Here is a 16,686-nt window from a genome sequence, read left to right as displayed (position 1 = left end):
CCTCCTGAGAACACAGCCACACATACACAAACATAATGGAGAAATTAAGCACCAGATAGATACTGAAAAGTGGACACATTTGTCAGATGAGAGTTGAACTTGTCAGACGGGCAAATGGAGAAATAAATTGGTGAACAAATACATGTCTATGATTGACACGTGAACTAAACGGTCTCTGGCAGATTTGATGCTTTGTTCACGTACTGATAGTCCTTCATGTTCAGGTTTGGCTAAGTACAAGACTGAATCTTGCCCTCACAAAACATAGTAGTCTTGTCGTTGGCTAACAGGACCAAGTGTGAGCATGCTGCCCATCATTTTAAAGCTATGATTACACACACGGACAACAGCAAGTGTCTCGGGGAATTACAGAACGAGTTAATGGGGTTTCTGGGTCAATGAACTGGCTGGAACAGTAATTTTTCCACCATGTTCAGAGGGAGTTAAAGCAGCACCTCTGCTCATCATGTTTTACTTTTTCAAACTGTCATTTATTATTTCATTAAAAAACGTTATGCTTGCATACTGCCCTCTGTGAGGTAGCCTGAAACCCTCATCCCTTAAATCTCATGATCTCGTTTTCCAAACTGGCTTATTAAATATTTTGAACACAATTCTTCTTTATTATTTAGGACATAAAAACCTTTAATGGGTCACTTTATTATTGTTCATGGCTGAGATTTCTTTTTAGATGTGGGCTTTTATTCAGTGCACATCTAGTGGACTGGGTCCAAGCTGTAATATATAGAGAACCACAGAGACTGGGGCATACACTGTCATAACTGGCTGGTTCTCTGTTCCCAAGAGGTTAGCCGGTTCTAAAACAGTGACTTGAGGCCTCTGATCACTCATGCACTTTGCAATGACGGCTTGTATTTTCTAGTGTCACATAGAGGTGTTAAATCACTTTCACTGTGAGTAGATGATGCTGTCACCTCCCAGCCTCAGTCCTGGTGTTTGTGTCTGGTGGCAGATTTGCAGTGACAAGCCCCAGCCTGGACATGACAGGGTGCACATGCATCCTGATATGAGAGCACAATCACTGTGACAGCCAGGTAATGGAAGCGGGTCTCTGCCTCAGTGACATCTCGGCCGGGTGCCCGCGGAAAAAAAAGGATTTCAGAGTGATTGGCAGGAATAATGGGACCCTGTCTGTCCTGTCTGTCTGTGTGTCTGTCCTTACATCAGACAGGTGAGGGGAAAGACAGGTGCAAGGCGCTGTATAAAGACGGCAGATGCCCTGAGGGTCCACAGTTAGTGGAGAGGAACTTCCTCTGAGCAGTGAAGGTCCTGGTGTTCTCCATAAAGTAGACAAGTGATGGAGGGCTGGAGGGCTGGGGATTCCTGATAGGACAACACAGCTGTGTGAAGGAAAACAGGTCCTGTCTTGGAAAGAAGACAGTAAACACAGAAAAACTGAGAGGGGGGGGGGGGGTATAATTTGCCCCTGGTTAACCTATTTAACCTTGAAGTCAAGCAGCCAACTGACAAAAGGAGATGGTCTCAACTGTTGTTTTGTGGTGTGGCTGATGGACAGGCGCCCTTTGCCTGGGAAATGGGCAGGGGAGAGAATACACAGTAATCAAATCAAGTCAAATCCCATCTTTTTGTTTGTCGGATTCTCTCTTGTCACACCCTAAGCTCTGTCATATTTCTCTCTCTTCAGTTTTTTTCTCTCTTAAACCTCTCTCCCTCTCCGGTTTTATCCAATTTCTTCCTTTCTTTTTTGCTGTCTCTGTCGCTCGTCATTTCCCCTCTCCCAACACTCCTTGTCACGCACCCTGAGGTTTAAACTCACCACAGTTCTTTGGGGATGGCTGGTTGTCTTTCCTTCCCCTTTCTGCTAGTTTCTCTCCTTGCCTCTCCCCTGTTCTCCTCCTCTTCTCCGCCAGATGTGAATGTTTTACTGAGTCATTAAAAGCTTCTGCCCAAGCTGTTTTCTCTCAGGCACTGTAAAACCTCAGCCTTGTTGCTCAGGAATTTATTCATTCACAGATTTCGTTTAACAAGGAAGAGTATACTTCCAAACAACAACAACAAAAGTATACTGCATATGTACAGTAACTGTCTATTAATCGAAGTCTGAGAAGTCTAATATAACATGAAAATCTCAGGAAGAAGATTTTAGTATATATAAGTATGAGGTAACAGTATCAAGATAGGCCGTGTTCTGACCTATTTTAGTACAGACAGAGCTGATTTCCCATGACACAGTTCAGCTGACAGTTAACAGGTAGCGAAGCTCATGGACAGAAAGCCATTGCCACTGCTCTAAGATGACTTTAATACTGTAAGAAGACAGTGCAGAAAATAGGTGGAAGCAACATTCAAAAGTGTTCTATGAGATTTCCCCAGATAGGATATGTATGGCAAAAAAACAATTTGACAATGCCATCTGCTACATCTGTAGTGTGGATTCTAAAAATATTGCTCTCAATGCCAGCCAGTAATACAATACTAATGCTTTATATAACAAGTAGTCCAACTCTGTGATTGGTTAGATAGCGTTTCACAGCAGAGTGTACCTTGATAACACCCCCCAACCCTTTACTTCATCATCAACTTCTGGAGCTGGAGAGGTGTGTCCACTGCCAGACAAGGGCTCTCTGTTACTGAACTTTTGTCGGAGTAGTGTTACATGACTGGACTTCACTGTGCTGCCTTCGCTTGTCTAGACGTTTTATCCATCAGGAGGTCAGAAAGAGGGTGGAATGATCTCTTCCTTTGGGTTCCCATGCTGTCCTGTTCTTAGTTTGTCTGAGTCAGGGAGCGAAAGGACTGCCCTGGGAGTTGGGACTAACGGCACTTTCATTGCTATGGTACTTCTTGAGTTGTATTTTATGAATTTGTTGTTATCTTTAGGGGCTAAATGGATGCTTTTGCCTCACATTGTTTCTGAAACCCTGTTTTTCTGTATTAAATGTTCTCTCATCTTGTTTTGTGTGGTCTCCCCTCCTTTCGGGACTGGCATCCATGTATGTGCTGTGGGCCAAGTAGCGATGGCAGAGTGCTTAGCAGAAAGGCACCAATGTGGCACACATACTCATTAGACATCTGGGGCTGGAAAATGATGGTGGTCGGGGTGCAAAGAGGCTGAGAGTCCCATGGACCATCCATTTTTCTCCTCGAGGAACTGAGTATCTTCCATCCCCCTGCATTCATCACCAAGAGAGAAGGCAACTACCTTCCCAGCATCTCTTGAAAAACAGAAAGATAAGAAGAGAGGAGCAAGCAGAATGACCAGAAGGATGTTATGGGGACAGAAGGAATTTTGAAACCGTTCTGGTCCTGTGTTTCCACTGGCCAGTCCCACACAGTTCTAGCCACCAGTGCAACTTCGCTCACTAGCTGTGAGACAAACTGCTCCATCCCTCCAATAGACTGTCGTTCCTTACAGCAAGAAGTCTAACACATGTTTGGAGGAGATCAATATTGTTATTAAGGGGATGCTGCGTACAGTCAACTCTCCAAAAAATGAGAACAATCCAACTTTTATTGAAGTACATTTAATTGGAGTGGAGTGTATGAAGGTCCTGGAGATGTGATTCAGAGTGAGGCGATGTGGGTGTGGCAAATGATATCCCTCCGTCAGGCAGACGCCTGTCAACACTGACATGCAAGGGGGAGGGGTACATGTCAACACTGCTGAATGTCTCGTCTTTTGCTGGAGTCATCACGTTACAACTTACAAGCAGGATTGTTGTCCTTCTTTACCCTTGTCAGTGTCCCTGTGATGTGATGTCATCATTGTGGGACTGTTTTTTTAGAGGTTTTACTCTATGGGACTTGGTGGAGACTTGGTGGAGAGAGAGAGAGAGAGAGAGAGAGAGAGAGAGAGAGAGAGAGAGAGAGAGAGAGAGAGAGAGAGAGAGAGAGAGAGAGAGAGAGAGAGAGAGAGAGAGAGAGAGAGAGAGAGAGAGAGAAAAGGACAGAAGACACATGAAATGAGCAGTGACTGACATTTACATGCACCCATGTTGCTCCTTTAGTTTAATTAAGAAGATAATTAAGGAGCCATTTTGCACTGATCTGAAACTCGAGATGATGAGCTATCACTCAATGACCAATAAGATCACCAATTAGATCACGACAACTTACTGCAATCTCTGAGGAGATGTTATTTCACAAACTGCATCTCTTCTGGAAAGCATCTCTCACAGCTTTGTTTAGTAAACCCAAATGAATTTGTTCCGCGTCATTTGATGTGGCTTTTTTTCCTTTCCGCGAAGAGTGGAAAAGTGTGTGAAAGTTAATATTTTGTAGATCATTAATTCAATTGTCTGGATGAGGCTTACACTTTTATTAAGTGTCTGCTCAATTAGTTCCGACACTCTCTATTGAAAGCTTGTCAGTTGACAGACAGGCGGGAAAGAGGAGAGCATTTTATTCCGTGAGCGGAGAACACTAGTGCAGCTTAATTAACCTTTCCTCGCACAGAGAAGAAGGATTCACGAGGTAATCAATGTGCGATACAATCGAACTATGCAAATATTGACAGGAACCCATTTCCTGTGTTCTCCGTGTGGAAGGAAAGTGTCGGTATACTTCCTTTCTCTGACGCTATGCTACACCAAGATAAGATGACTTTCGACACATAAACACATCAAAAGTGGTTTGTAGTCGACTACATAATAAAACAACCATCCACTGGTGAGTCTTTTGCAGTACTTCATCATCATGTCATGTTTCCAGTGAGGGACTAGGTGTTTCCCATGAGCTGTGACCAATGCTGATATCCAGAGGGTGGATGAAGTCAACACTGCTAAAGAGAATTGGTGTTGTGATCAACATTTATTAGTCATTAAAGCCGTGATGAGTAATCTCAAACTCGAATGTGGACCAAGCTTGGCTATTGATGAATACCGGTAGCACCCAGTCACAGAGGTTAAAGCTACAAATAATCTTCTACAAATAATCAGTTAGGTATTAGCTGTAAAGTGAAAGAGGAAGAGAAGGAGCGGGATGCCACCATGGGTTCATGCAGGCAGATCATTTCTGAGTGGTAGTCCCAGGTTGGTCCCAAGATCCTTCTCTCTGCTGGCTGAGAGGCTGGTATTATCTGCTATTATCTCTGTCTCTCTGTGTCTGTCTATGTCTCTCTCTGTGTGTATTTGTCTCGCTCTCTCTGTTTCTCTCGCTCTCTCTCTCTACATGGATGTCTCTGTGTTTGCTCCTGTAAACTGGGAGGCTTACTGATGGCGGCGGTCTCATTAAAGACTATCTGCTGTTCCCCGTGCTGCAGAGACGACAGAACAAGAAGCTTTATTGGAGGCATTGTGTAGGGTGAACACACAGATGGCAGAAAACAGCAGATGGAGAGAAGACAACTGTGACATTTAACTGGTTTTAGTAAAGCTATATTTGCTCTGCTGTTCAGACTCTATTTGCATCTTACTCATGGCACAGTATATTCACAGGTCCAAAGTCATATGAGGCTCCTAACATGGAAGATGATTGATCATGATAGAACTGGACTCACCTGTTTGGCGCCGTTGTGTTAATCTTCTGCAGGGAAAGCAGTGAGTGTATGTGTGTATGGCGGGTGAGCGTTTTCAGGCTCTGGTGTGGACAGTGGTGAGAGGCTCCCTGATGCTGAGGGATTAGCAATTAGGATGAGGTCAGGCCACAGGGCTTTCTCTGGACCTCTCACACACTCGCTCAATCAATCTCCAGATACACATTCAAGCACACACACTCGCCTCAGGGATGTACCATAGTCTGAATCAATCTCCAGTTGGAGGGCTACTGGCTTAGAAATCATCTGTTCATGGGTCATTCTTTGCCGATAAAATAAAAAATAGATTCACACAGTGTTCAGCCAAGCATTCATGTTGGCCAAACTGTCCATGTTGATGAGGTAGCTGTAGATCGGCCCTTTGAGCACACCATAGAGAAAATGTCAGCTCTTAGAGGTTGTAATCATGTTTACGCCATACAGCTATAAAAGTTAAAAGAAAAATGACATGAATGCTTTTGAAACTCATACTGTACTGATTCACACCGACACACACAAACAATCTGATTTCTATGCAGCGGTGTGTCGGAGTGGATCTGGGCTTTTGTGCCTCTAAACCCAGACCATTGAGAGGCTCAGTGGCTCTGACTGCCCATTTCCAATTTTAGGCTCGACTAAGCAAGTTTTCTAAAGACAGTGGAACACAGAGATGAAAGAGCCAGCTCAGATGAGATATGCAGTGTACTAGAGCTGTGCTTTCATAAGAAAATACCTTAACATATGCAGTGAGTTACAGTACAACGACTATCACTGTGTTTACTGTTCCTTTGGACCTCCTGCAGGTGATGAGAGAACATGGTTCTGTACAGTAGGTCCTTCTATCTTTTGGTGGAATTCGACCAGGCTTCTAGACTGGATGAGCTGTTCTTCTGTCTCACTGTGGAATGATAAGCAGGCCTGTGTCCTGTACTCGGTCACCCAAAATCCTGAAATATAAGACACACCTTCTCCCCTTCGTTCTTTCCCCATTCCCCCCCGCAACCCCTGTCTGAAATCCAGAATGTCTTAGGCTCTGTGTCATTCAGCCAGTGCAGAGGACTGTACCACACACTTTTCTTTGCTATCCAACTCTATCTTCCTTCTTGGGTGTCCTGTGTCACCAGCTTTTGAACTGATGATGACATGCAGAAAGCCGTGTGGGGACAGAAGACGCTCTGTGGTTTCTCCCCGGGCTTGAGACCCTGTGTTTTAGGCCGTTTATCACGTGCTTGAGATTAAGGATCACAAATGTCGATTTATTTTGATTGTTTGTATTGTGTTTTTGACATGTTCGTCAAAGAAAAGTGGAAACTTTTTACAAGGCCCAGTCTACATTTACTCAGCTTTTAGACAATTGAAGTGTGTCGATGTAAATGTTTAGATACATTTGCGGAGATTCACTGTAATCTGGACCTGGAACTAATTCCTTCTCCTTTCTCTCTTACTCCCTGTCTTGTCTCCTCTCTCTTCTCCACTCTCCCCTCCCCTCCTCATATGTACATCCCTCTCTCCCCATCTCTCTTCATCTGGTCAGGATTTCTCGAGGGCAGAGCTTGAACACAACATTAGTCTCTATCTAATTACCACCCCCCCCCCCCCCACCCCCCCTTCCCTTCCTCCGGCTTCCATGTAGAATGTAATTAACACTTTGAAAGCAAAGGAGATTGTTTTTTATTTATGGCCCTTTTTCACACCTCATTTTCTTGGGGGAGGGAGGGGGGGGGGGTAACAGGACAGCGTCAGAGGATGGCAAAGATAACTGTCTTACTCCCTTCTTCCAGACGGCAAGGTATTCTGGACCGATGAATCATCTTGTGTGTAATGTACCACCAGTGTGTTGAATTTGTCTACATATTGGGAAATACAAAGTGCAAATGTGTCCTTTTGGGTTAACGTGACATAGGAATGGACAAATTGTCGACTACCCGAAGCATCCATTTGCATTTCCCTGTTTGCAGTCTTGGCTCGTACATCTGCAGATGCCAGGGATACACAGTCTTGCTTGCCTTCATTTGGAGAGATGGGACTAATTTTTGGCTAAATACAATGTCTAGAGTAATAGTGTGGAGCATGACAGCTAGCAATACTAGGGATGGGTAGTGAGAGGGAGGGAGAGTGAAGGGGAGGGAGGGAGGTTGATTTTCATTCTGTGGGAGTGTGTTATATCCCTGGCCTACACTGTTTTGACAGTACAGTGAAGATTTCAGCCAGAACATCCCCAGTAATACCCTAAACTCCTTCCACAGGGATATAGAACACAAGTGCGTTCTGGGTGTTTGTGTGTGTTTGTGTGTGTTTGCATCGATCTGTAGCCCACTACCCTGTCTTCTGTCTGTCTCGTCTGGACAGGTGCTGTCTCTCCTGTAGTCGTGTCATTGAGTTCACCTGGAACTATAATAACAGCCTGGGTTTTAATGCAGACAACCGCAGCAGAGGAGCGTGCTGGAGCAGGTCGGAGAGGCACACTTTCTTCCTGTTAATGATAGTTCCCGTACGTTTGGGAGGTTCTCCTAAAGAGACGGTTGGGCCTCTGTGTATGTTTAATGTTAGCCTGCAGTATCAGTCTACAACACAGCATTTACGTGTTTAATAAAGCACCAATAAGAAAGGATTATCCTTTCAGAGGGCTGATGCTAGAATTATCCAACTGATTAATCACAGTGGGCCAAAGTAACATTATTGACTTGATTCATGGTGCATGTTTCATTAATTGCACAGCAGTCCCAGCCTGGTCGCCGTATCACCTCAGAGCGAACAGGAAGGTGTTAGCAGACCTGCAGTCAGCCTCTCACTGCGCTGCCATAGATCTCCTGCCTCATCTGTCATCTTATAGCTGATCTGAGAGCCGATCCTGGCAGCAGCTGCCATCTGCACTGGATACTCTTTAGTAACACATCATTCTCAGTCTCCAGGTTGGCCAAGCGGTCTCACACTTGTGAGGTGTGTCGTGGCTAAACACCCTGAGAGAGTTCTCCAGTCTCCCTTTCCCCTCTGCCACCCTTCCTCTCACCCTCAGGGCTCACTGCCCCTGCCCTTGCACTTGGATGACCCCATAGGCCCTGAGGGCTCAATTTCCGCTTGGATGTGAGAGAGAGAGAGAGAGAGAGAGAGAGAGAGAGAGAGAGAGAGAGAGAGAGAGAGAGAGAGAGAGAGAGAGAGAGAGAGAGAGAGAGAGAGAGCACTTTGTCTGTTGGAGTCATCTGGCCAACATCAAATACAATCTGAGGTCTTCTCTCATACGCAGGGTCGACCATAATAGATGACTGGTGTCTTTCTTTTAACTTCTCTCAACTAGACAACAATCAATCACTCTGTGTTCCTTAATTACTCATGTGTGTTAATAGGTCCTTCTGCCCTGTAACATTGTGTTGCTTGTTGTGTGGTCGCCATGTTGGTTTGCCTGCTGTGTTTCATCGATCTGTTAGTCTGAAGCATTGCTCCCTATGAATCAATACCCTGAGACTCCACACACACATGAATCCCTGTAGGAGTAGCAGGACAGCACAGAGCCCAAACACACAGAGGAATCTTCATCCTGTGAAAGTTCTGCAACACTCTCTTCTCCCCCTCACTCCACCTTCCTTTGGACATATACAGTGGAGCTCTTGTAAAGCTCTGAATTGTTCTTCTTTCTTTCTCCGACTCTCTGTCGACACTCTGTCCTAATCCAGTCGCTCTCCCTGTCTGTCTTTGACCTCTACCATAGAGGCCAAGTTTACACTTTTACAGGAGATTAGTTAACAATAATAAGCCAGCTGGGCTTTGAAAACCCCTGGCACGTGATGTAGTGATGGCTCCCCTATAGAGCACGCAGACATTAAAAAAGAGAGAAGGGAAAGAGGGAAGAGAGAAAGGAGAGAGTAGGAAGGTCGTTTAGTGGTGCCATTTGCTTTCCACATCATCTTCTGTGGCTGTGCATGTAAAGTGGTGCTCAGGGCTGAGTTATTTGCTGACATTTCCCAGGCTCCCAGCTGGAGAATTCAACCAGGATAGCCCCTCCCCCTGAATCAGTGCTAACGATGAAAACAACTCAGACTGATGAGAAATAACCGCAATTTAGTGTTTTTGTAGGATCTGTGAAAAATCTTCCGGCACTCCATAATGGTGTATGTCTAATCAGGCATCCTACAATTCTCCAGATGCATTTTTCTGTCTTTGGAGGATGTGACATCACATTTGTGCCGGCTACCTCACACAGAGAATCATAGTCTCACCTGAGTAGCGACGAAGAGCATAGTTGGCTCTATCTCAGGGGCAGGGATCTCTTCAACCCTAGGGCTACAGCTGCAGTACTGTGTGTTTCTCCCTTCCATGGCAGTCAGGGGCCATGGTTAGCTCTTGTTGGCCCCTCTTGGCCCCAGTGAGAGAGGTGCCTCCACTCTCCAGGGTGCTTGGCAGGGGTTCTGGCACCCTGATGAAACAGCTTTCTATGGAGAGTGAGAAAGTCCCCTGTGACAGCCAAGGAGCAAGGAGTGAGAGACTGTGCAGACGACCGCAGCAAACCCTCTGTGCCAGAAAGACTTCGTTCCAGCCTCATCCTACCTCAAAGCATGACCACACTCTCTCAAACTTGTATGGAAGCAGACAAACGTACACACTGTAGCACAACAACACAGCTATAATACACACACACATACCAGTATTCTCTAGTGTGGACCTTATGTGCGGAAATGGCCTGTCAGGGGCATTGAGTCAGGTAGACAGCCAGAGAAAAGAGGATCCAAACCTCTGACTACAGAGTGGGAGAAAGGATAAGGAAGGAGTGCAGTCTGCACCTTTACTTTGTGATTTCACGACCTTCTCAGTGTCCCTACAAGGTCTAAGTGTGACCAGGTTACAGTCCTGCTGCAGCCTTGGGATTTGTGGCATGGACAGGCGTGGGTCAAGCGAGCGGAGTGGCCTGGGGGGAGAGTCAGTGAGAAGGCATGCTGGGTATTCAGAAGGAGAGAAGGGGGGAACCGGGGGGGGGGAGATTTCCTGTCACACAAAAGCAAGGGAACACACACATGCAGGGAGAAGCCTCGTCCTGCTGGGAGCTTCATTTAGGTGTTCCTCAGGGGTCCCTGCACAGTGCTTTCTGTAACACCTCACGGAGAGCGTAGACTCCCCCCAGCCAATGAGAGGGTTCATTCTTCCTGAATCAGAGAGGTGACCTACAGTGACAGGAGAAAGAGAGAGTTCCCAACGCAGGTGCAGCTTAAAAATTGTTGACTCATCTTGGCCATTCACAGAGGAATGCTGGGAAAAGCACTAGCTTTCAGTGTTTGTTTTTTCCAGCCATGGTGTATCTTGAAATGTCCTGTTTTTGACTACTCTCTAGCATATGTGTTGGGATAAAAGCAAATTTTGGAGTGGAACAGGAGATTGGTAATCGAGGTTCCCCATCGAAGGAAATGTACTGTGGCTGTTGATGCAAACCATCCAAGGCTGCAGTGACCTGATAGACATAACTCAACCAATGACCAGAAGTTGATGAGGCAAGAAGGGAAGGTAGATGGGGAGAGAAAAAGAAAGAGAGAGAGTTAAATAAATGCTTGGCTTCAGGAGCTGTATAAGACACCCTAACAACAACAACAAGATTGGGATCTGCATAGTAATTAGCCACCTACCACAGCAGTACGTCCTCTAAACAGAGCTGTCTGTTCTGACTGCCTAATAAGAGGGCCTGACACTGGGGTTGGCACGTCATAGAAGAGTGAGCCTATGTGTTGGCGTGTTTAGATATTTATTATGTTATCTTGATGATGTCCTTCTCAGGAGAAATTGTAAAAAAATCTCTGAGCCAGAGATGTACACTTGTTTTATGTAGATAAGGTTCTGGATGTCTCTAACTTATGAACCCTGTTTTGTCCTGTGCTCTTTGGCTCTTATGTAAATGTACTTGCACCCAGAAGCACATTCTGTGTAAGATAATTGAGCATTCTCTGCATGTGTGTGTGTGGTCTCTCTGTGCAGGGACTGGTCTCAATGCTGTTTGCTCCACAGATACTCATTATAAAGTGAATCTGTCAGCTTCCACTTTGGGCGCATTAGCATCTTAAATCCCTCCACTCCACTCTCACCTCTTAATTCTCCCCTCCCCTCCCTTTTACTCTCACCTCCTCTTTCTCCCCTCCCCTTCACTCTCACCTCCTCCTTCTCCCCTCCCTCTCACTCTGACCTCCTCCCTCCCTCCCTCCCTCCCTCCCGAGTCCCGCCTGTCTCCTAAGAAACACCGAGCCGTGTCCAGAGAGAGATTGGGCGGCTGTAGGTGAGAAAGCAAGTGAGAGGAAGAGAGGGAAAGAAAGATCGTAAGATGGAAGGAGGGAGAGCTGAGGGCTAATGAACAAGACAACAGGAAAGCTCGACGGAGACAAAGCCCGCTCTTAATTAAAACCCAGGCACTGGTCTTCTATCATAGAACAAAGAAAGCTGACAAACACAGTGTTGTGTACAAGCCAGCTGCATTAGCATAGCTGAGATGACATTGCTGGTTGTTAACTGTCAGCCCCAGGGATCACGTCATCCAGGGTTAGAGTCCGGGGACTGGGAGTCTGGGAACCCGGGGGTCCCCTCAGGAAGAGGGCTCCTGGAGGTCTTCCTATAGATGTAGAATAAAGAGCATTACCAGTGGGGCTGTGTCTCTTGTGAGGGTCTTCCTCATTCTCACTCTACCCTGCTACTCTAGTCCACAAGGACTGCTCATTACCAAGCTGTCAGTCAGCTGTCTGCTTTTTATTCCAATAGAGCGATGTCTCATTATTGGTCACCAGCTTTTTAATCTTGGAGACAGGGACGAGCAAAGGGGTCGACCACTGATGTTGGTGTGTGTGTGTGTGTGTGTGTGTGTGTGTGTGTGTGTGTGTGTGTGTGTGTGTGTGTGTGTGTGAAGACTACTAAAACAGCCATCTGTTTAAGCCAAAGGGATATTTATCTCCAAGGGTGCGAGAGTTGTCCTCTAATGGTGAATTATGAGTTAATCAGCAGATTAATGGTGCAACCCAAGGCAGCTTCCATATCTGGACCACTGCCTTATTGACTGTGAAAGATTGTTTTCTGTAATTACTAGAGTGCAATCTCTCACTGGTGAACAACAATACAGCAGCCCAAATTATCCTGATGTCAATTGGTCTACCTAAACAGGGTTGAACAGTTAAGGATGCATTGGCTGGTGAACCACATTGATTGTGCAGCGATATTGCACCAATAAAAATACTTATTGTTCTCACCGGAATGTGATTTTAATCCTGGCATAATGATTTCCTGCTTGGGGTTTCCTAACTAGAAGTAATTCACCATCATCCTGATGATGTAATGGATCTTCTCTATGTCCATGCAAACGAAGTTGTATACCAGTAAACTGCTCTACAGGTTAGTAAATAGTGACAGACCCCTAATCATCCTTTCTGTGCTTCCTAGGGGTCTCCTATGACTATGTGCAGGGGCTGTCGCTGGCGGACAAGGATGTGGCAGTGGACGTGAAGCTTTACAGCCACAGGTGGCGGAGGTGGCTATCCCCAGAACCGCGCAACATGGACAGTAACAGGGCCAGCCAGGACCAGGACCCAGAGCCGGACCAAGACCTGGATCTGCCAGATGCCTTCCCTGGTCTGCTCTCAGCCCAAGAAACAGACAACAGCTCCCAGATAGAGGTAGGCTATACTTTAGCACATCGCCTTACTGTCATCCAGAGAAAGATTTATCTGAGGAGTGTAGATTACTTCAGAACCTATTTGAGAAGCGCATATCTCTCCAGAACCTCTTTATGGAGTGGAGAACTCTCCAGAACGTCTGTGAGAAGCATTGCTCTCTCCAGAAACGTGTTGAGGAGTGAAGATCTCTCCAGAAACGTTGTGAGGAGTACATACTTCTCCAGAACAGAGCTCTGTAGGTGTGGGTAATAAGAAACAGGACTAGAGGGTATATCCAGGATATATGAGTGTCAAATTAGGAGCGAACTTCCTAGGAACTCATTTACTCGTGGACTGGGAGACAGAATCATATAAAAAATCCTTCAAAAAGAGATTGAAAAAACACACACACCCACACACACTTTAACACATTTAGACAGGGACATATTCAGGGCCAGGAAATGAATACCCTCCAAGTCAAAAGGCCAACAGATCCAGGACAGAATAACTGCTGGGCTTGTCCATGTGATTGAAAGGCCGGCCCCAGGGTCTGCTGTTATTATACTGAGCCTGACGCTCATGGCGCTGTGTGGTAATGATGGTGGCCGAGGTGGCCAGACAGCTTGTTAAGTCTCCCTCTGCCTTGTAATCATCCTATGTTTGCAGCTTTGTTGCTGGTGAAGGATGCTTTTATTACACACATCACACACACACACAACACCCACACAACACACACAAGCACATGCACCCTTCTCGCTTCTTTTCAAAATGTTTTTATCCTGAGCTCATTTGTTTTTGTTGTGTGGGATACTGGGGCTTTTAGCACAAAATGCCCTATAATTTTTTCCTGGCAGTAGCCTATGCCCCCCCTCTATCAACCTGACTGTCTTGTCCACCGACCTCGTTCTAACATGGCCGCCATAGCGGCTTTCTGATGCCTCTGACAACCCACTCGCGTCGTCAGAGCTATGGGTGAGATCTGGTGAGATGGCAAACTGACACCTCCAACCCAGCACCTGGATGTAACTCTAATGAACGTCTGTTCGCTGCAAGGCTGAGGAGGGTGAAGAGAGGAAGGAGGATGGTGGTGGCGGGGTTGGTGGAAGGGAGTGGGGTTGAAGAACAAAGGTAAGATGCTAGCAGATGCCAGGTAGAGAGCCTCTACCAGCCTTGGCTCACTAATGAGCCAAGGCTGCATCATTGCCTAACTGCAGTTTAGTTTTGGCACCCTCCCAAACTGGCATGTGCCACACGTTTCCCGTACAGCACCCACATGTATATGTCTCGGCCTCTCTGTTCACACAACCTGGACTAGCTACCGTGTTTGGGCTAGCTGGTGCCAGAACAGCAGTGTCCCAACTCTTCTCTATCTTAATCAACTTTGGGATCATAACAAACATGCATACAAGAGCAGACTCTGTGACGCCCAGCGGTATGAGTCACTGGAACGTTTCCCAGGATCCAGGATAAAAAACCCTGGCACTGTGGTCCTGATGAAGTCTTCTAACTGTTGTGTAAGTGTGTGTGAGCTTATCGTCATTATCATACTTTGTGGTAGCAGTGGCAAGGCCTTTTGTGTTGTAGATGCATTTACTGGAGCCTGAGTTGTGTTCAGAGGATGCCTTGACATGTTGAATTCCTCACACTTTTTCCAAAGACAGCATGTAAACAAACACATAACTCCTCTAGGATATATTGATGTTGATTAGAGGTTTCTGTCATCCTGCTGAGAAACTACACACGTGAAGGCCAGTCCTATAAAGACTTCTACATAAACTATAAACAACCTTCTAGACCCTCAAGGAACACAAACCTGCTTTTCCTTTACAGGAATAGTCCTATTTGTTCACACAGTGCTTCAAAAGTGTACTATCTGGTACAAAAATTTGTCAGTTTGTAGATGCATTTTTTTCTCAGTACCAGGAATACTTGGGGTTTTATTTGTATGCTTGGGAAAGAGTACCAGAAAGAGACAGCTCTGCTCTGTTCTCATGTCAGTGCCTCTGTTAGCGTAGTTAGCTTTGATGTAGGCAGGAGGGAGAGATCTGTGATGAAGTGTTGCTATTTGATGCCTGCTCAGGTCTGTACAATACACACACACAGACGCACACACGATCTCCCCTCTCTTTCTCTCTCTGTCCCAGGGGAGATTGTACATTATTACATTCTCCATGTGTATACTGTGAGACAAAGACGGAGGAATAATTTTGTAGGTTGGGTAATTCTCATTCCTTCAGTTCATTTCCTTTTATTGTTTGTTCATAGACTTATTTTATATTCAGAATGAGTGAATATGAATCAGCATTTTCCTTTTGTATCCAGGGATTAGTGTATAATGTTCATTTAAAGATTTCCCGAGAGATAGAGAGATGCGTTCCCAACAGAGATGTGTGTTATATGTCAGACTGACGGGTAATTAAGTGCCTGTCTCCAGCCAAAGTGTATTGCTTGTGTCTTCTCCAGATGGGCTCACTATACTCTGCTGAGGTTTCGCTGCTCAGTACATCAGTGCTTCTTTGCAGAGAGCCATGTCTCATAGACGCTGTAGTGCGTGTCCTCTGGTATGTACTAGAAGCTACCAGAATGTTCAAATGTTTATATGAGGAGTGAGACCTGCAGCCATGAACAACACAGCTATAAGGGCTGGTGAAGGCAAGCGTCCTTGGTGTATCTGAAAAGGAAAATCTGATTGGATCCAGCATTCTCTTCCTGACTTCTCCCACATCTCTTGTTTTGTCTCTCTTTGTGTGAATATCTCTCACTACTAAGGCCACAGTTGCATAAAAAAAGCACAAGGCAGGATAGCAGTAGGCTATCCTTAAAACAGAAAGGGCATTTCAAGCTTTCATATTGACCTCAGTTCTGTTTGTTATCTGCACGTTTCATGTCTGGGATCAAAGAGGCCCTGGCCTTGGTGTGTGGTCGCTAGCCAAACAGCATACAGTATCTCAGCTCAGCACCATGGTAGTTGGGCTGCACCACACGCCACCACCACCAATCACAACATGGCACCAACAGGCAGGGGTACGAGCCAGGCGATGAATAATGGATCATAGATATAACCAGCCGATGGGAAAACGCCACGCTTGAGTTACGACTTCCTTTTAGCACGGGTGTGTTCCAGCCATAGCCTGATTTACTGTACGTGGGAAGAGATAGAGACAGCCTGGCAGGAACGCTGGCAGACTTTGATTTCATATTTCTGAGCTCTGTTTGTCGTCTATTGTACATTTGAGGGAGAGGTTAAAATATTGGTCATCTCATTGGCTCCTGTGTTGTAAACACACGGTAAACTGCACTGCGGTGGACACTGCACTATCTTGTAGGACATTTCCATTACAATGAAGGGTTTGTTAGGTTAAGAAACAGATAACCGACATCACCCATAACAAAAGGCTTGCAAATGTTTCTGAACATCACATTTTCTTCACTTTTGCAGATGCTACTCACCATCCAAGCGCTTGGCAATAAATCTGCTTGGCAGAATCTCCCAGACATGACAGATCTATTCAGAAATGAAAACACATTGGCAGAGAGATATTGAGGTGTCACCCTCATGCAATATTGATGCAGCATCCAGAG

The 16,686-nt window shown here is 45.7% G+C and overlaps 1 protein-coding gene across 1 annotated transcript in view; it reads left to right on the top strand.

Annotated features, from left to right (window-relative positions):
- plxdc2b (plexin domain containing 2b) overlaps positions 1-16,686 on the top strand; it is a 57,923-nt gene that overhangs the window by 10,397 nt on the left and 30,840 nt on the right. The window contains 1 exon segment of the mRNA XM_062479526.1: positions 12,893-13,125. Coding sequence (XP_062335510.1) covers positions 12,893-13,125 — 233 coding nt within the window.

Source organism: Osmerus eperlanus, chromosome 15, assembly GCF_963692335.1.
Source record: "Osmerus eperlanus chromosome 15, fOsmEpe2.1, whole genome shotgun sequence".
In the NCBI taxonomy this organism is placed as follows: Eukaryota; Metazoa; Chordata; class Actinopteri; order Osmeriformes; family Osmeridae; genus Osmerus; species Osmerus eperlanus.
Note: the sequence above shows the minus strand (reverse complement) of the source record. Positions and strands in the feature narration are given on the sequence as shown.